At 28.4% G+C, this 20,640-nt stretch overlaps 3 protein-coding genes across 4 annotated transcripts; all 3 read right to left on the reverse strand.

The window, feature by feature from the left end:
• Positions 1-4,601: 4,601 nt before the first annotated feature.
• LOC115712437 (probable serine/threonine-protein kinase PBL25) lies at positions 4,602-9,303 on the reverse strand. The gene is made up of 5 exons (XM_030640710.2): positions 8,544-9,303; positions 7,587-7,819; positions 7,286-7,475; positions 5,942-6,333; positions 4,602-5,292 (listed from the first exon to the last, which is right to left on the reverse strand). Exons 1-5 carry the CDS (start codon positions 8,683-8,685, stop codon positions 4,846-4,848), a joined length of 1,404 nt encoding a protein of 467 aa, XP_030496570.2. The 5' UTR covers positions 8,686-9,303; the 3' UTR covers positions 4,602-4,845.
• A 1,674-nt stretch (positions 9,304-10,977) lies between these two features.
• LOC115712066 (basic blue protein) lies at positions 10,978-12,363 on the reverse strand. The gene is made up of 2 exons (XM_030640283.2): positions 12,069-12,363; positions 10,978-11,401 (listed from the first exon to the last, which is right to left on the reverse strand). Exons 1-2 carry the CDS (start codon positions 12,259-12,261, stop codon positions 11,190-11,192), a joined length of 405 nt encoding a protein of 134 aa, XP_030496143.2. The 5' UTR covers positions 12,262-12,363; the 3' UTR covers positions 10,978-11,189.
• A 1,242-nt stretch (positions 12,364-13,605) lies between these two features.
• On the reverse strand, positions 13,606-19,598 carry LOC115712898 (uncharacterized). 2 transcript variants are annotated; one of them, XM_061114658.1, is made up of 17 exons: positions 19,426-19,598; positions 19,207-19,327; positions 18,991-19,079; positions 18,537-18,696; positions 18,238-18,376; positions 18,039-18,132; positions 17,707-17,844; positions 17,011-17,111; positions 16,554-16,667; positions 16,234-16,448; positions 15,849-15,907; positions 15,573-15,758; positions 15,341-15,464; positions 15,092-15,150; positions 14,615-14,760; positions 14,279-14,443; positions 13,606-14,169 (listed from the first exon to the last, which is right to left on the reverse strand). In XM_061114658.1, exons 1-17 carry the CDS (start codon positions 19,484-19,486, stop codon positions 13,864-13,866), a joined length of 2,277 nt encoding a protein of 758 aa, XP_060970641.1. In that variant the 5' UTR covers positions 19,487-19,598; the 3' UTR covers positions 13,606-13,863. The 2 variants fall into 2 exon arrangements, with proteins under 2 accessions (XP_060970641.1, XP_060970642.1); XM_061114659.1 differs by having other exon boundaries at positions 18,991-19,089; positions 19,426-19,438.
• Between the last annotated feature and the right edge of the window lie 1,042 nt (positions 19,599-20,640).

Here is a 20,640-nt window from a genome sequence, read left to right on the forward strand (position 1 = left end):
CTTTCCCTTTTCTAAATTTGTATTATTCTTTCTCTTTAGATCTTGTTTCTCCTTCCTCTAATCTTCCATTTAGTTTTTTCTTCTTCTCTGTTATTAACATAACAAATGAATTAGCAAATTAATAATTGGTAGTGGCTTTAGATGAGTCAAATGTATGTTTTCTTTGAACCATGAGCCATAACAACTCATGGAGAACATCAACAGTCCACTTCTCAGCTTGATCAATGTTCGGGGTATAAAATGGTTGCAAAGCCTACAAATGATAGCATTGAAGCTCATGGAGCCTTCTATATGAAATTAAGAAAAATATCAGGTTAGAGGACAAATAAAGATAGTGAATGGAAGGGGTATAATGGGGATCGAAACTGAAAAAAAAGGTATAAACGAGAGAATTTAAAATAAAAGGTAAAAATGAGAAAGGCTAACTTAAAAAAGGCATAGGATATAATTTCCCCTAATTTATTTTTATGGTAAATATATTGGCGAAAAATGGTATTGGAGGCCCATGGCCCAAGGAGTATTTCCAGTCTACTTCAATACCTCTACAAATTTAATAAAGAGATAATTAGTTGAAAGACTATTTTTTTTATATATTTATATGTTCAGTTTTTTTTTATATATATTTAACAGTTATTTTTATTAAAATAATAAAAAATTAAATAAAAGTAACAAAAAAATAACACTCAAATAAAATCAAAATGATAACAAATGATAACATACAAATAATAAAAAATTAATAAGAATACAGCATGAAAATACATAAAAAAAACTGTATTTTCTATTTATAAAAAACATAAAAATATTTAAATTCTGTACAAACGTATTTTTGTATTTTTTTTTTATTATTCTTGTATATTTGTGGAATAATCCTTTTAATAAAATTGTTGGAGAGTGAGTACACTTGAGTCAATCATTCTCAAGGATGAATGACATTCTATGCATTACACTTAAAGCATCTTCAAGGAGCACATTAAATATGGTGTTACACTATCACTAAATTTTGTGTCAAAATGTATTATCACTCCAATCACAACACCAAAAATTACACTAAAAAATATTCCTTATCATTATATTATTTTTTTTTGATAAAATTAAAAATTAATATCATATTAATTAATTAATTCAAATCATCACAATGTACCCCTCTAAATAAAAAAGTGATGCGTGCAACACCCCTCTAAATAAAAAAGTGATGCGTGCAACAGACAGTTTGAATTTTATTTTCGGCATGTTAAATTTCTCTGATTTTTCGAAAGTTTGCAGGATATCTTAAAGGGTAAATACCATTTTGGACCCTCTGTTTTACAAAAGTTACCAATTGGACCCTGTGTTTTGTTAAATGATAAAATGGACCCTGTATTTTCTAAAATAGTACAAATAGGACCCTGAATTGATTTTTTTGTCAAAATAAAGTTTAATTATAATCCGATCTAAAAGTGCTATGACAAAAATGTTTACATTTTTCGTATCTGTTCGTATTAAGCATTGTCTTCAAGTTGGTTGTATTAAAAAAAAAAAAGTTGTCAAAAATTAAGCTCAGGGTCCTATTTTTACTATTTTAGAAAATACAGGGTCCATTTTGTCATTTAACAAAACACAGGGTCCAATCTATAACTTTTGCAAAACACAGGGTCCAAAATGGTATTTACCCTATCTTAAATAACAATAATGTACGACTATAAAATAATAATAGATTAAAAAAGTCTCTTGAATGCTAAAATAGGTAGGAGTATATCAGTGCACCATTTTTAAAAAGATACATTATTTTTAGCGTGTTAAATTTTTTTGAATTTCTCAAAATTTTACAAGATGTTTTAAATAATTATAATATGCACGACTATAAAAATATTGGACTAAAAAAATTTGTCAAGTACCGAAACAATACATTACTTTTAAAAATGTGCATCGTAAAATTTCTCAAAATTATATTCTTAATTTAATAAATAAATCAAATAATATAAGGTGGCGTTTGGTAACACTTTTTTAATCAGTTTTCTGTTTTTAAAAGTAGAAAAGTGAAAATATTTTTCAAAAACATGTTCTATAAAACTGTTTTTACTTTTCAATTTTATAATTAGAAATCAAAATTTTAAAAACAAAAAAAAAATCACTTTCAATATTTTTTTAAACAGTTTTTTTTTCTTAATCAATCTTTTGGATTACAACCAGACCCGGACCCAAATCCCCTCTCCACGGCCCTGGCGCTGAACCCGACTTTTGACTTGAACCCGAATCCGACCCCGGACATAGACCCGACTTAAATAAAATTAAAAAATAAAAATAAAAATGAATTTTACAGAACACATTTTTGTTTTCTGTTTTTAAAATTGAAAAACAAAAATGGTTACAGAACGCATTTTTGTTTTTCAAAAATAAATTTTTTAAAAACAAAAATTTTACTTTCATTTTGTGATTAAAAAATTAAAAAACAAAAATGTTACCAAACGGCACCTAAATATATATAAAAAGAAAGGACATTTATATAAAATGCGGCATTCTTGGAAGAGCTCTTAAACTCTTTTGATTCTCAGTCTCTTAGCATTTTTTAATCTCAATTGTTCAAACTACGTTATTGGCTTCACTATCAGACTCTATTTTTCTTTTATTGAGTGCTAGGGGTGTACGTCGGTCGGTTTAGTCGGGTTATAGCATATTTTTATTAACCCAATATAAATATCGGGTTGCAAAATTTAATCGTAACCCGCCCAATGAAAATTTAGAAAAAGTTCAACCCGCCCAATGATTTTGTCGGTTTGGTCGGGTTAACCCGTCCAAACCGTTCTTCATTTTTTTTTTATAATTATTATTGTTCGTTTCTAGAATTCAAGTAACAAAAAAGTTAAAAAAATAAAAATATATTATTTATATTTCAAGTTAAATAATGCTATAGTTTAAATTAATTTTAAGAACTTTAATATAAGATAAATATAATTGAGTAAACATAAAATAATTGAATAAAATAATAAAAAAAGTGATAATATAGTGTAGATTTTAAACTTTAACTTCAATATCCAAATACATTAAAAATTATTAACTATAAAATCTAAGTTTTAAGTTAAAAATTAAAATGTCCAAACTTTAAATACAAAATAATTTAACTAATAAATGTAATTTATATAATATAAGATATACACTTTTATTAAAAAATATATAAATCGGTTTAATTCGGTTTATTCGGGTTAATTGGGCGGTTTAGAATAATTTGTAAACCACCCAATATATTCATTGGGCGGGTTGGATTTTCATTATATTATTTCGGGTTGTATTTTTTGTCGGTTTATTCGGTTTGGTTTGGGCGGTTTATTCGGGTTGAGCGGTTTGTAAATTTTATTGAACACCCCTATTGAGTGCAAATTCTTGGTTCCCACCTTTAATCAATTCAATTGTAAATTCGTGCGTTGTTTTTTTTTTTTTATTTTATTTTTTTGTTGAAAAGGTTATATTTTATAATTTAAACCTTCAAAATTATATTTTTGTAAATAAAATTTTAAGTTGTAAAATTATAAATAAATCATTAAGAAAAAAATTGTATTTGTGAAAAATCCCTTTGTAAATTTACTCTTATGATCCAATATAACAACTTTGAGCATATTATTATTGGATCTTAGACAAATTATTGATTGTGCTTATATATTGTACAAAGTATGTACTATAAATTTTTTCTTGTATCTTTATATATTAAAAGTGTCTATCTAACGGCATTTCTTGGTTTAACAGAATATACTTTAAAAATAAAAGAATATTCTGTTAAATTTAACGATTAGGTTTGATCCCGTTAAAAAATAAACCCAATAATTAAACCCAAAAAATTAAACAATCTTTTAAATATTAATAATCTCTTTTTAAATTAAAAAAATCATCTTAGCCACATATGTCTCTAACAAACTTATCTTGGGAGAATATTAATAATTTTTTTATTTATTTTTTAAAAAAGAAAAATATAGATAAAATATTTAGAAAAGATAATATAAAAGAAGATTGATTGTGTTGGCTTAGAGATTTTTGGGCTTGAGCTTAAAAAAATAATAAAAAAAAAAAATAAAATGGGCTGTAATTAGTATTTACCTTATATGTTTGTGCTTATTTTTAGTTTTATTTTTAATTTTACCACCAAGAGGAGAAGGTTGAAAAATATTAGAATATGAAAATATTATTGGTGCTTATTAGTAATTTGCAAAGAATGTGAAAGTCTATAAATATATAGTTGTGTAGTTATTATTAGATATGAAATGAGATAATAGAACTTTTTTCAATTAGAAGATTAATGTACATTTTACTATTAATAACATACATTATTATAACACAACTATATTTTACTTACTAAATATACTGACACATATTTTATTTTTATAAAACAAATCGTTCAAATAATTATACTATTTTAATTATTAATTCAAATAAAAAACTAAAATATTAAATAAAACTAACACTACGTGGCTTGACACGTAACAATCACCTAGTTATATATAAATATATGTATATTATTGTATAAATCGTTTTCAATATTTAGAATATAATGCAATTCAAAGTCTTAAAGAAGTGCCTTACAAAAAACAAAAAACAAAAGTCATCAAGAAGTAGTCTTATCATCATGATCATTCATCCAAAGATCCATGTGAAGATTCATATACAACCAATCAACTAATTACATTTTGTAAATGTTTTTTTTTTTCATCAAAAAATAAATTAATGTAATTTTTTTTTTTTAAAAAAAAATGTATCATACTTTCATTGGAAAGAATGAAAATCATCCTCAACTCAAACCACATACCAAATATAATATGGTGATTCTTTTTACGTAGTTAAAGAATAATTAACAATAGTATATGATTAAGTATAATTATATCATAATGAAGCAGCACTTCCAAATCGAGTTTTGGGATTGTTATGCCTTGAAGTTGAACCCCATTCAATGGCTTCTTGTACAGCTCTTTGTCTTTCTTGTACTAATCTCTCTTCTTCTTTCTCTTGATAACCTCTATTACTATTACTATTATTACTACTACTACTATTTCTGTTATTATTGTTGGTATTATTATTATCATTATTATGAGTTGGGTCATTTTGGTTTTGGTGATTTGTACTTGTGGCGGTGTTATGATCAGGACTGGTTCCCAAAAAACTAAGAGCGGTGACAACATCGCTGATGAGGGGCCGTACTGAGGGCTCCTCATTCAAACACATGGCAGCCACTGCGACCGCTTGTTGTAATCCTCTCACTGGATAATCTCTTCCTAAAATTGGATCTGCAAGTTCTCCAAACCTTTGTGGATTTTTGAATAAAGGATGTGCCTGTTCATTCATAAAATTATATATTAATACAAAGTCACTAAAGGGCACTTAATATATGTCCTAACATATTTTATATATTTTAATTTAATAAATAATATAAAATACTGCATATTATTTGTAAAGTATTGAATATTTTAAAATACTTAATAACAATACTTATAATATATAATAAGTTAATAAGAAAGTTAGAAGAAAAGTATTGGTACCTCTAGAGTCATTTTTGATCTTTTGGATTGCTATAATCTAAAATGTTTTGTATAAATGTATACATTGTGTAGTTATCAATTTTTGATATTTTCTAAATAATCTTAGGGGACTAAAGCATAGTTTAAACATTCTATTTTATGAAAGACTATAAACTATTTGAACACTATTTTTTGACACTAAAACTTATTCAAAATGTGTAGAAATTAATGAAATATCTATGACAACCACAATATACATTATAACAAAAAAGTATAAAATATTTAGTGGATAATTATTAAAAATACATATATATACTTACAATTTGCATAAACAAACGAGAAAGTAGTTCTTAATGAGATACAAAAAGAAGGTTGATGTTAATAAGTTTCTTTTACTTATAATAATAGTATGATGCTTTGATGATAATGATTAATGATAATGTTAAAAGTAAAAAGAAAATTACCCAATTAACAAGAGTTTGCTCAGTGTTTGGTTTTGTAGTATCAATGGCTCTTCTTCCAGTTATAAGTTCCAATAAAACAACACCAAAACTGTAAACATCTGATTTAACAGTGAGTTGACCAGTTCTCTGGTACTCAGGTGCACAATAACCATATGTTCCCATTACTCTTGAGGAGACATGACTCTTGTCTCCCACAGGTCCAAGCTTGGCAAGCCCAAAATCAGAGAGTTTGGCATTGAAATTCTTGTCTAACAAAATGTTTGATGACTTCAAATCTCTGTAGATTACAGGTGGATTGGCCTTGTAATGCAAATACTCCAACCCTTTTGCTGCCCCTAATGCTATTTTCATCCTTTTGTACCAATCTAATGGCTTTCGCCCATGTTGCAACTCTGAAAACACACACAAATATTCAATGACATTCTTCAATTTGAAAAATTAAAAAAATACAATGGCGGAACCAAACCGAAATTTAACGGGACAAATACATGTAAAAATATATAAAAAATATTTATTTTTAATTTTTTACATATAATTTAGAAAAACTTTAATAAATTTGGTTCATGATAAGCTACAAGACTTGATACAGTAGAACTTCTATCCAAGAATACACTTGGGACCAAGAAAATAATATTCTAATTGGGAGGTTATAACTAAATAAAGTTACACTTAAAAAAAAATCAAAATATCAAAAAATATTAATGTAACAAAAATACCAATAAACAATTCTTAATACTATATTATATTAAAATTATTTTCGAGTACATATAATATTTATATATGTAATATAATTTGAAATAAAATTATTAATTCTACATAAATAAATTTATAAAATATATGTATATATTTTTTTAAGATGTAATTATTCTTATATAGAGGTATATTTTTTTATAACAAATTAGAGGTTATTCTTGAATAGAGTATTCTTAAATAGAGGTTCTACCGTATTAGTTTTTGTACTAATATCAATGTAATTAGGACTGATCCTTAGACTAGACTTGTGCCAACAACCCTTCTAACTTAGGGCACAAATTTTTTTTTTTCTTAAATATTATGTTTTTTAAATAAGGGTTTAATAAGCCCGCTTATGACATGTCTTAGGATGTCGGACATTAGTTAAGAAGATAAATATTACAGGAATACCTTAAATTGTCAAGTATCGTAAGAAGTATCATATTCATTATTGATGTAATTTAATATCAGATCCACTTATTTTAATTAAGCAAATAATACAAAAAAACTCATAAATACTTACAATGCATCACATGCTCAATATAGTATTAAAACCATTAGTGTAGTAGCAATAGCAATGCTTAGTTAACAAATGTAGAGAGAAAAGAGTACCTAATAAATGGTCTTCTAGAGAACCCAATGACATGAATTCATAGACCAAAAGTCTCTGTTCACCATCAGCACAATACCCAATAAGATTGACTAGATTTTGATGATGTAAGAGGCTTAACATCAAAACCTCAACAAGAAACTCTCTGTTTCCTTGTAAACCATTCCTGTCAAGTTGTTTCACAGCTACAACCTGAACTAGTTCAATAATTAAAAAAAACAACAATCCCATTATTAAAATAATAAATGTATTATAATTTTGTAAATTAAAAAATAAAATAAATAAAATGAAGTAATGTTTAACCTGGCCAGTTTTTTCAAGTCTGCCTTTATAAACTCTACCAAATCCACCTTCACCAAGCAAACACTCTTGCCTAAAATTCTTTGTGGCTGTAGCCAATTCTCTAAATGTAAATGTTTTTGCTCCAATATTTTGGTTCCCATTAGATGTTCCTTCATTATTATTATTATTGATATCTTTATTGTTGTTGTTGTTTGTGGTCTCAGATTCTGCTGCTGATTTTGGTTTTGGGTTTTCTGCAAATTACATAATAATGAAGTAAAAATGTCATATATGCTAAAAGGCACTATTGGGGGGCAAATTGTTAATTATCACATATAATTATTTTTTTATCTGAACATATATATGGAAATACATATAATTTTTTTTTGTCTGACTATCCTCAAGAGTGGATTCTAGTCCCTAATAACAATGCTAACAAAATTTAAATAAATAAATAAAAAAGAGAGAGAGCTCTGTTTCATATAATATGCTAAAAGGCACTATTGGGGGGGAAATTGTTTAAAAAAACCTTTTGGGGGGCAAATTGTCAATTATCACATATAATTATTTTTTTATCTGAACATATATATGGAAATACATATAAATTTTTTTTGTCTGACTATCCTCAAGAGTGGATTCTAGTCCCTAATAACAATGCTAAAAAAATTTAAATAAATAAATAAAAAAGAGAGAGAGCTCTGTTTTATATAATATGCTAAAAGGCACTATTGGGGGGGAAATTGTTTAAAAAAACCTTTTGGGGGGCAAATTGTTAATTATCACATATAATTATTTTTTTATCTGAGCATATATATGAAAATACATATAAATTTTTGTCTGACTATCCTGAACTCAAGAGTGGCTTCTAGTGCCTAATAACAATACTAAAAAAATTTAAATAAATAAATAAATAGAAAAGAGAGATAGAGCTCTGTTTCATATAATTGCAAAAAAGGAGCTATAATTTGGTTTAATTACCTGAAGGGCGAGGTTGTGGTGCAGTAGTAGAATTGGTCTCTTTTCTTGGATGAACTCCAGTTGTTTGGCCAGACCTTCTTATGTCAATTGATCTCTTTGTTGTTTTCTTTTTACTTTTTTTAAAACACGAAAAGCAACTCATTTCTTTCCTTCTTTTTTTTAATGGTAAATTTTCTTATCTATATAAATTTTTTAAAAAATATTATATTACATACATGGACAGAAGAAGAATAAGAGATGAAAATTATGAGAAAAGAAATCCAGTAAGAGAGGTTTACCTGAGATGAAGAGAAGAAAGTTTTTGGACCAAAAAAAGCATAGCAACGAAAATGGGTTAATTAATTTGAAGGTGTTTCCGCATAAAATGGTGATTTTAAAGAATGAGGAAATTAATAAGGTTAAAAATATAATGCTTAAAGATTCTTTGTAGGGAGAAAAACATGGGAAACCAAACCAAACCAAACTCAAGTTTATAAGTTTGTTTTTAGATCATCCTAATTATATCATTTTTAGTTAATAACTTATATTTTATATATTAAATTTAAAAAAGAAATATTAATTATGCAAAAATAGTTAAAGAAAGAGTTGATTATTATGATCATGGTGATCACTAAGGGTGGTAAACTTTAAAAGCAACGTGTCACTAACGTTGCATAGATAATTAAGCGCGTATATTATTTAATATTTATATATAGTCTTTGTTTTGCTAATATGGCAATATTGGCATATGCATGCATGTTTTTATTTCTTTCACACAAATCTCTCTAAACTTTTTAAGTTATATTTGAATAATACCATTTTAATAAGACAAATGTGTTCATATTCTTAATTGGTACATGATTGTTTGAAAGGTTGCTTCACAAAATAAAAGAAAGAATGAAATTACCGAATCAAAATTTAGCAAGTATTGTTATAAATAAGATAGAGAATGAATGAAATAAACAAACATAATAATATATTATTAATTAATTAAAAAATAAAAGTATAAATACAAATAATAAGATGTAAAACTAGTAGTTAAAAGGAAACTCGGGGAACGTAAAACACTCTTTCCTTAAGAACAAATTTGTCCTTTACTTTAATGTGAATATACTAAAGAAAGAAAAATACTAAGGTAGCGTTTAGTTGGAAGGAATAAAAATATAGGAATAAGAATGAGAATGGAAATATGAATATGAATGGAATAAAATTTAAAAATATATAAAGAAATTGATAAAAAAATTATTAAATTTTTTCTCATCATGAATTGGAATGGTCTTTTATTCCATTAATTCAAAATGGAATAGCCATTCCACCAAAATGGTAGAAAGGTCATTCCACTGGAATGACATTCCAATACTATTATATGCAACCAAACAAAGGAATAGAATGAAAATTGTTTCTTTTCCATTTCATTACTTTCAACTAAACGCCACCTAAGTGTGAACACAAAGAAATTAATGCCAAAATTCCTACAAAATTAGTGATATTGATTAATCACAATTTTTACCATATAAATTAAAATATTTACTATTATATATTAGAATAATTAGCTTTTTTAGTCCCTGTACTTATGACACTATACTATGATGCCCCTTAATTTATAAGTGTAGTTAAAAATACCCCTTAAAATATATCAGTTGGAATAGTATAATCCTTCTATCTAATTCTGTTAAAATTGACTAAAGTTGACTGTTAAATTAATAATGTGGCATTATACATAGATAGTAGTTGAAAAATTATATACCATTAGGAAAATAAATTACAAGTCATAAAAATTACAATCACAGGAAAAAAAAATGAAAAATAACATCCCAAAAAATAGAATATCATTACCTTAATTTTCCAAAAATCCCATGTTCTTTTTAGTGATATCCATCTCTTCAAATACTGTAGAATCCTAATTTTACACCTTTTTCTAATTTGAACTGCTAAAAAACGATTGGAATTATTTTAATAAAATTATTTTTATTAAATTTTTTTAAAAGGTTATGAAATCATTTTTTTAATCATCTTTCATTGTCAGTTATTATGCCACCTCATAGTCAATTTTCCCTCTAAAAATAGATGAAATTACTACTTTATCCTTTGTTATAATACCACATCATCAATGCAAACGGTATTTTTAAACAAAATAAACAGAAGGACTAAATGTATGCATATAAAATTATACAAGGACTATTTGTAACAAGCTGAATAGATTAAGGGGCATAATAGTATAGTGTCATAAGTACAGGGGGTAAAAAAGATAATTATTCTATATATTATTGTGATTACATCTTTGACTAAATTTGTATTTATTTACATAGCTATCAATTAAGTCAAGTATTTGACTTGCAGAGTATCGAAACAGAATTCAAAACGTGTGTACTTATATATATTTTTGTTATAGGAATGCAAATTAAGTAAAATTTTGATGCTTATAGCCTCTACTTTGTTAAATACACATATGATATTGATGCTTAGGCTAGTAAATTATTTTTATTATTATTACTATATATAACAGCATTAAAATTTTTACACATAGCCAGAGAGTCCAAAATCACAGTTGGACACAAACATAATATTAAACATTATTATATATATATTATAGTCACATATATGAAAACCTCTCTCTTACTAGATCTTACACCATACCATAATATATATTTTTATATATATAATAATTTAGGAAGCGTTGATGAAAAGCTTGAGTCCACCTGGGCAGTGGCCAGGAATGCTGCAAATGAAGTAGTTTGGTCCCTTAGATAATTTCAACTGATCTTTTCCAGTGGAATAAGCCTTATTATTATTAGACTTATTAGAACTTGAAGAACAACCTTTGTACCCATTCGAGTCCACTACTGCCACGTTGTGTAGGTTTGGATCATAGTTGAAAACTGTTCTCATTCATTATTTATTATAATAATTTATTTACACACAAAACATAATATATATTAATGACTCATATTAATTATTATGCCAAAATCCTTATAATTACCACAAAATTTGCCATGTAAAATTATGAAAGATTGATGACAATATATGGATACTCTAATAATAAGAATATAAATAAAAAGTAAACACACCAAAAATATAGTTGAGGAAATGGTTAATAAAAATGTGAATTTTGAATAAATATAAGTAGGATAATCTAAATTTAAGTTAATAACTCATGATTTGTTAAATTTTGACTGTTGAATAAGACTTATAATACACAAAGATACAAAATAATTTTATTCATAAAACTTTGACAATAACAACAACTAACCTTTTTTAACAAGTGATATTTTGAGAGCTATTATATATCAGCTCTTTATTTGAAATTTCTTATTCTTGTCTTCAAAATTCAAAGAACTTATAATCATTATTATATGTATACATATAAATTTTTGTCTTTTTTATATGACACATTCTTTAGGAAAATTTGAAGAAAAAAATGCCACACTTTCTGGTCAAAAACAGAGAAGAGAGAGAATATATAAATGTATAATATTTGAAATTGAAAATGAAAATGATGCACTAAAAAGAAGCATATGAATGTATGTATGTATAATGATTAATTACCAAGTACATCTCCAGCTTTGAATTTCTTGCCTTTGGTCCAACTCTGAACATTATAAGTCCAGCCAGAGGTATCACCAACAACATAGGTAGCACCTTCAATAGTAGTACTCACACAAGAAAGAAACACACTCAAAACCACTACAATAACTCCTACTCCTACTACTGCACTGCTTCTTCCCTGTTTCCCACTCATTCTTCCTTAATTCCTCTCACTTTTCACACTCACAAAATGTTTGTCACCACAGCTTTGTTTTTTTTTTTTAACCTATTTTTGGTTGCTTGGGTTAGATGCTTAACCCCTTATTTATATAGACAAGTTTTCTTTTTTCTTTTAATTATTATATATAAAAAATAATCTTGGGGTGAACTTCTAGGTAAGTCTATAGGACATCTCTCAAAAAAAATTTGTATATTTGTACACATTTTATTTATTTCGTAAATTTTGAATAGTTTATACAGTTAAAAATAAGATTTAAATAATTAATTAAAAAATAATTACAGTGCAACAAAATATTTAAATTTTATTTTCGAGACTATAAATTATTCAGAATTTTTTAAAAATTTATAAACAAACTTAATTAATTACAACGTACACTATCATAAAAAAAAAAATTAAACTAAAAAACTTTAGGCTAATAAGTAATTTTTCCCCCCGAACTTTGACATGTACTAAATCATGCCCCCTGAACTTTTTTGGCCGTTAAAAATTCCCCCTAAAGTATTAAGATTGTTAAATTTAAGGACTTTTATCTAATTTTAGAAAAAAAACTCTAACATGGACGAGGGGACATGATTTAATACATATAAAAGTTTGAGGGGCATGATTTGGTAGATATCAAAGTCTGGGGAGCATGATTTAGTACTTGAAACAGTAAAATTGAATGAAATTAGACAAAAGTCCTTAAATTTAACAATCTCAATAGTTCAGGGAGAATTTTTAACAGCTAAAAAAGTTCAGGGAACATGATTTGGTATATGTCAAAGTTCGGGGGAAAAATTGATGATTAGCCAAAACTTTATCAAATGCCAAAAACAAATAAAAAAGTACACCGAAAAATTTCTTTTACAGATTTTTCCATAAGTTCTTGTCAGTAGTTCTCTTTGCTTAAGTTTTTGGTAATTGAAGGGTAGGGTTTCTTTACAACGGCCAAAAGCAGTAGTTGTTGGAGTTCATTATTATGTCAGAGTGTCAGTAACTTTGTCATGGTGGGGTGAGTGAGATTAAATTGCATTGAAATTAAAGGTAAATAAAAAGGGCAAGAAAAGTAAGTGAGTTGTCTATTAATTTGACAATATATGTAACTAAATATTAGCCCCGTGACTCAAGGACTTGATATCATCATATCTTATGGTGCAACCCCACTAATGAAACTTTCACTTTTAATGGAAAAGAGAGAAATAAAAAAGCTAACTGATTAAGTAACAGATACCCTTTCAATGGTAAATGACAAATTGTATGAATGTGAATAAGAGCATAAAATAAACCATATGACATTGTTTTGTTTTGCTTTCCTGTTTTTAGATGCCAACAAAATACAGACCCATAAAAATAATCCTTTTTTTATTATAGATAACTTCTTGACAAATAAATATGACTTTTTTGAATCCTTATACCTCAATTATGGACTGAAATTACACTCTTGGCAATTTTCAGTCCTGTATAATATATGAATTGGAAAAAGAGAAAAAAAATAACTAATCTAGTGACTCACTACCACCACCAATGATTGATACAGTATTAAACTATATGGGAATATCACAAAGAATAAGCAGTTTTGCTCAACTGTAACAACTATCATGAATTGAGAGATACATTGACCTCAATGGACGATTCTGTTGAGATGATATCTCTTGAATTATCAGCTTTCGGGTGATCAAAGCTGTCAAATTTTACTCTAACGTGTAGAGGTTTCATAAAAATGAGATCTCTCAAGTCCCTATTTGATTTCAACAAGAACTGAATGCATCCATCTCTTTCCATCTTTCCGCTTCTCCTTGAGTTCGATAAATCCACTATCCTCGCAGCGTATTTCTCTTGATTATCGTTTGGTTGGTCGGGGCTTCTTCGTAGTCTCAAGTATAAAACTGCGGTTATAATAACCTGCATTATGACAGCAGAAATTAGTAAAAGAAAACTATAAAAATGTTACAAAAACAAGCAACAAAGACGTAAAATAAAACCGCAGAGAGGTAAAGTAAAAACTGCATACCTCACTTGTTCCGGGACTTGTATTGACAGCAGTAATAATGTGAACTTTATCATCATCAAATTTTATGACTGAAGTTGTATCTTCATCTTCATCAACTGATTCTGACTCGGGACTAGTAAAGACAAGAGTGTCGAGCTCATCATACCATTTTTGGGCAGAACCAACCTGCATTGAATGAATGACTGCATAAGCTTTCAAAAGAAAAATAGCAGAAAAACTTGTGGGGAACACAACTACCCCAACTCCAAATGCAGTCACAGTTATAATCACTCTGTATCTCTTTCTCTCTCTCTCTCTCTCTCAGATCACACAACACACACAATGCAAGGTAAGAACCTTTTCTGACGATCCTGCCACATCTTCTATTTCTGATACTATAGTAGCAACTCCTCTTGCCTGACGCCATATGCAACCTTCTTGTAACGGTTCTACAAGTTCAGTATCCACAGGGATGTTTACGTTTAGTTGTATCTCGACTTTACCTGCCACAGACAAATGTTTTGGTATAACTTTAGAATACTTGATATCAGCAGAAGTAAAGGGAGAATCACCACCATATGGCATATTGTACAAAAAGGTGAGATCTTTTCTGAAACTGGAATCCCTGCCTAACCATACAAAATTTAAGGACTAGACAATTATAGCAACTAAGGGACTCGAAACTACAACTTGATGGAGCAAAATCCACATGCCTAACCATTTCTCTTGGGGAAAAGTGTGAGATCTGATCTGCTGACAGCTAAGGAATGCAAAAATCTAATTCATCTAACTGTAATAATTAAAAAATAAACAAAAACTGTAATAGGGAAATACCTGGCAGCAAATTGAAGCACTGGAGATGGTCAATCTCTGTTCCCTGAAGTCCACCAGAACTGAAAAGGCATTAAAGTTGTGGAGATAATTACTGACGCAGAGAGTGAAACAAATCCAGGACTGGTAACTTTAGCCGTGGAAAAAAATTGACATTATATCTATAATTCTTGGAAGCAGTTTAAAGCTACACAGTATGTACAAATGTTGAGATAAAGAGTCAAGAATGGAATGAAAGACCAGCTAACATACATCAGATTCGCTCTTTCTAGACGGGGTGACAACCAATATGGCAATCCAAGAGTCCCGAAATTTGAAAATTGAAAGTTGGAAGCAACTTGAGAATCTTCACTTAGTTTCATAACTCTCTGTCCAACTTCAAAAACATAGTACATGAGAAAAATAATAAACTCCAAAATCATATGACTATCTGATTCTGAAAAATAAAATATCTTAAATAAACTAATCCCCTAAAATTCAGTACCTGTGTCAGACATGATTATCTGATCTTGAAAGGTGGTTAATGAAGATATGAGACCAATATGTGGATGCTCATATGATGCACAGGTAGCATTTGCTAGCTGCTGCAAACAATTAGGTGGAATTTGTTTCAAGAGGGATACTTTCTCCAATATTTGCTCTCTACATATCTCCAAAATATTCGAAAAACCTTTATACGATAAGAGTTTAACATTAGACATCATTTCACATAATGATATTAATAATAATGATAAAAAAAAGTAGCAAACCATTTTCAAACCTTTGACAACATCCTCTATCTCTCCTGTGGCCATATTTATCGTCCATAAAGTTTCAAAACTGAAAAAATTACCAAATAAATCAAATTAGTCGTAACATGCAAAACTGGTAACCATTAAAGTCGCACATGCCACTTCACAAGATACTTCAATGAGGAATATTTTCAACTTACTTTGTCACTAGAAAGCAATATAATAGTCTGAGATTTCTAAAACCAACACAGTGCTTCATTTTCATCCCTAAGAACTTTAAAATATTTGTGATTTTCTTTAAAAATTGTACAAGGACTTTACTGGCTTAATGACAACACTCATTTTCCCTATTGCTATTTGAATAAGAAGTTTCCTTTTTAAAAAAAAAATAATAAAAAGTTATAACTTCTTTACCTTCGGTTTATAACTAACAAATTATCGTCATCTGAATATAGCATATGCCAAGGGAACAAAAGTGATTCAGCAGCATGTGCTTCGGGCTCTGCAACACTTCCCAAACCCAACTCCCTGACCCAGTTCCAAAATTGATTACTCTTACTAATGTTGCTTGCTGGAGAAAAAGTTTCTAGAATCCGTTTGCTCAAATCTGCTCTCCTGATGGCATGATTCTTAGTTGATCCAAATTTCAGCAAAGCAAATTGGTAAGTGAGAAATTTGTAAAGTACGTTTGTTATAGACTGAGGCTAGAACAGTGATACAAGTTAACAAAATACCTCTGAATCAACAAGATACAAGCAATCCTCAGCATCATGATAAAATGATGCAGCTGGGCGCATCAGTTTAGCAGATTCAAATTCACCATCCTCAAAGCCTGGAGAAGAACCAATCTGACGAATAAACAATGCAAGCGCATATCTAAGACTATGTTTCAAGCAATTGTGTAGTAATTAACAGAAAGAAAAACATAGAAAAACCAGGTAACACAACTTGTTTTTAACGAATCACAAATTCATAAAGACAAACAAGATCATGCAGATCATTATACATAGCTGATATACATACTTCAAATGTCTTTGGTTAGAATGAAAATTAGAAAACCTCAAATTTGAACTGGTTTAGCTGTTTTAGACAAGTAGTTGTATAGGGAGTTGTAAAGTAACTTGATATGCTAAAACAAGCGCACAAACCACATTGCACTTTAGCTTGAATGCAAAAGTTTTTCATACATACACAGTCCAGAATCTTCCCATTGCTATTAAATATGATAATCCGATGATGATTGCTGTCAGAAATGAACAGACGATTCCCACTTTCATCCGCAGATATGCATCCTGAAACATAAAACTTTTAGTTAAATTGTTACACAAGTTTACTCATGAGATGCCGAAGGATAGTTCTAATGTATACCATAACAAAAGTAAATGAAAACATGTAGCCAGAAAGAAGTTAATGGCTTTCCTTTTTGAAAAAAAAAAAATAAAAATAGGAGAAAAGTATGGCATTGTATTTCACTGATGGAATGAAACCATATATTATCAGTTTTGTTTAATAAACCAAAATTAAACCACAACCAATTATTATATTTTGCCTCACTTCAATTTGGAATTTTTACATTTTCAGATCATCACAGAGGATTGACAAAGGCCACATTAATGCTAAAACTAAGAATTTCATTAGAAATCGTATCTCCCGTACCATGGAATCTTTGGCAGCACGTCCAATGTGGTGCCATTTGACCCTTTTTTACTTCAAGGAAATTATAAGCTTGAAAGTCTACTATTATCTTTTCCCTTGGGGAAAAGAAGAAGATAAAGGAAACATAGATAGGTTTTACAATTGTTGCTAAAGCCTCAAAACAAACAAGAATAAATCATGTGTAACACATACAATTGCCTGAAAAGTTTGGAATTTTACACAGCATAATACCTGGGAAGTTAAAAAGTAAGTTTTGCATGGAACTTAAATTTGATTCCTTGATGATCTCATCTGGCTTTGAGCCAAAGTCTCCGAACAACTTAGGTGGCTCAGATTTTCCATTGTGCTGCTCATGTAACTCCTCAACAGCTGCATAAGAGCAATGTAGAGAAAAACACCAGATAATCAGACGTGCAGTATGTTTCTACATACTTGTACAATAGACAGTATGCCAAAATGCAAAATATATTCAGGCCCAACAATAAGTTATTCACACAAATCAAAAAGCTAAGCAATTGAACAACGCTGAAACTAATATTGCCACACACGCAAAGTATGTTTACCTTTACTAAGAACTTCAAGATTAAGGTCCTTCTCGTGATAAAAAACTGGATTCTTAAAATGTTTAAATAATATGTAGCATACACCATTCCCCACCTGCAGACACAAGAAATTAAAAAGCAACAAACTTATAGTGCCAGCTAGTAAGCTATCTGTCAACATTTTCCAAATACAAAATTCAACATAAACAAAAGAACTCACTTCAGGAAAGTTCTTGTTAGATAACAAAATGGGAAAGAAAATGTTTTCTTTCACTATTAATTGGACTAAATTACTTCTGCCGGCTGCAGAACAAATTAAACTGCCAGACTGAAAACCGATAATGTGTAGCTGAGGAAATCTGCAACAATATAACCACACTACATAGCATCAGATAGAAAGATATGAATAGATTAATAGATAAAAGAAAAAGAGCAAGAGAGCGAGAGCAGACCACATATTGAGTATTTTAGCTAAAATGTCTTCAGGGAATTTGAAAAGTGCAACTATCATTTCTTTACCTTTGCTGAAGTAACTTTACTTTTTCAAAAAATGTAACAGCTTCAAACTCATTTGTGAAAGAACTTTCAGAAAATTGTCCAGCGAGTACTAAGAAGTTTCCATTTTTTTTAAAGACATTGTTGCTCCCTTCCAATTTGTTCAACCAACAATGAGATGCACCTGAATGTAATATAAACAAAAAATGGATAAAATTTGGAGTAACGTCCATGGAATTCTCATTCTTCATAATACTTACTCATTATATATAACAAAAAATTATTTCATCCAAAAATAGTATGATCATAGCTATTGAAAATGTAACAAATAATAATATATATATATATATATATACATATAAAATTATCTGTAGAGGTTAGGATCCAAGATCAAATCTTCCCATAAGTAACAAAAAATAATTCACTATTACAAAAGGATCATTATCTAGCAAAATGAAAGTATGAAATTACTTTATACCTTCTGGTTGATCCAAAGAGGATTTAATGAATGACACAATATTAGATTCTGAGGTAAACTTATTAGGCAATTTCGAAGCAGATGAGAACCTGAAAAAGACTGTCTTTTAGAAGTTAGGAAAGATACAAAAGCTAAAAATCTACATTAATTCATTTCATTTAGAATCAAATGGAAGAAACCCCAGATAAGAACACCACAAAATTGGATTATAATTACCGTTGAAATTGAAATTGGCTTGGTAAAACACTTCTGCTAACTCTATCCGAAACATGCGTTTGAGGAACTCCATATAAAGCCCGCAAATTTTTAGCTGTTCTACATTTTTTGTAATCATCACCTGGACAAACCCATAAATCATTAGGTTTCATATTGAAGAAACAATTCTTAAGGTAATGCATACACAAAGATTAACGGTGAAATTTGAAGGAGGAGAACCTGAGAAACTTCGGGTGAAAAACCTCGAGGTTTCTCTCAATCGGCGAAACCGCAAGGCCATTTTCTTCAGAAATGATTTTCAAGGAAATGAAGAATTTCTTCCAGCGGAGGAGCTTGACGCCTGAGATTTTCCTTCTCCGGCGTTGAGTCGGAAGTTCAGGATTTGATTGTTGGACTTGGGGTTTAGGCCTACTGGCTTAGGGTTTTACTCTTATGGGCCCGGCCCATTCACAAGCCCACTTTATTAGACTCGAAGATGGGAAAACTTAAAAGGAATTATTTCACAAATACACAAAACCAATAAAAAAATATATAAAAATACGGTTTTGTGGAATTTTAAATATTTTTACAATTTTTTTGATTTTATTTACAAAAAATATGGTATTTTTATATAACTCTTTTTAATTTATTGTTGATTTTTTGTTATTTGTATATTATTTTTTGTTGTTGTTTTGATGTTATTTTTATGTAATTTTCTTGTTGTTTTCGTGTTATTTTTATAGAAAACTATAAATATATAAAAAATTCTTTAAACATAAAAATGTAATTTTTTTTACAAAAAATAGTGTCTTATATAATTATCCCAAAATTTAAAAAAGTTTTTACAAAAATATTGAAATTTAGGTTAAAGTTTACAATTTTACTGTTACACGAATTTTTTTACGAAAATACTCTTTTATAAAACAACGGTAAAATAAAAAAACAGAACAATTAAAAAACAACAATAAAACAAGCATGAAAACTTAACATAGTACACAATATGTTTTTTTTTTTTAAAATAGAAAATATTAATATGTGGTGTACAAATACGAAACTTAAGAAAATCTAGATAGTACACCTACAAACGGAATCTTTTTATATTTTTGGAATTTTTTTTTATTTACATTTTTTTCAAAATACTATACTATGTTAAAAAAAAAACTCCAAATTCTGTTGGCTTAATCATGTAAAATATTTTCACTACAACTTTTAATTGTAAAAAATCGAAGCATTAATATTTACCTTAATCGTATTTTTAGTTGGCTTAATCGACCAATCACTTGCTACCATATTCCTTTAGCATTAATGTCTTAATCAATATTTTATTACAATTTTTCTTTTCACATATTATTTCCCTTATCAATCTTGAATAGTGGTACCTTCAACCTCCTTTTACCAAAAATATATATTTTTTATTTTTTTATAATAATATTCATTATAATAATTATAAATTAT

Source organism: Cannabis sativa, chromosome 4 (genome assembly GCF_029168945.1).
Source record: "Cannabis sativa cultivar Pink pepper isolate KNU-18-1 chromosome 4, ASM2916894v1, whole genome shotgun sequence".
Classification (NCBI taxonomy): Eukaryota; Viridiplantae; Streptophyta; class Magnoliopsida; order Rosales; family Cannabaceae; genus Cannabis; species Cannabis sativa.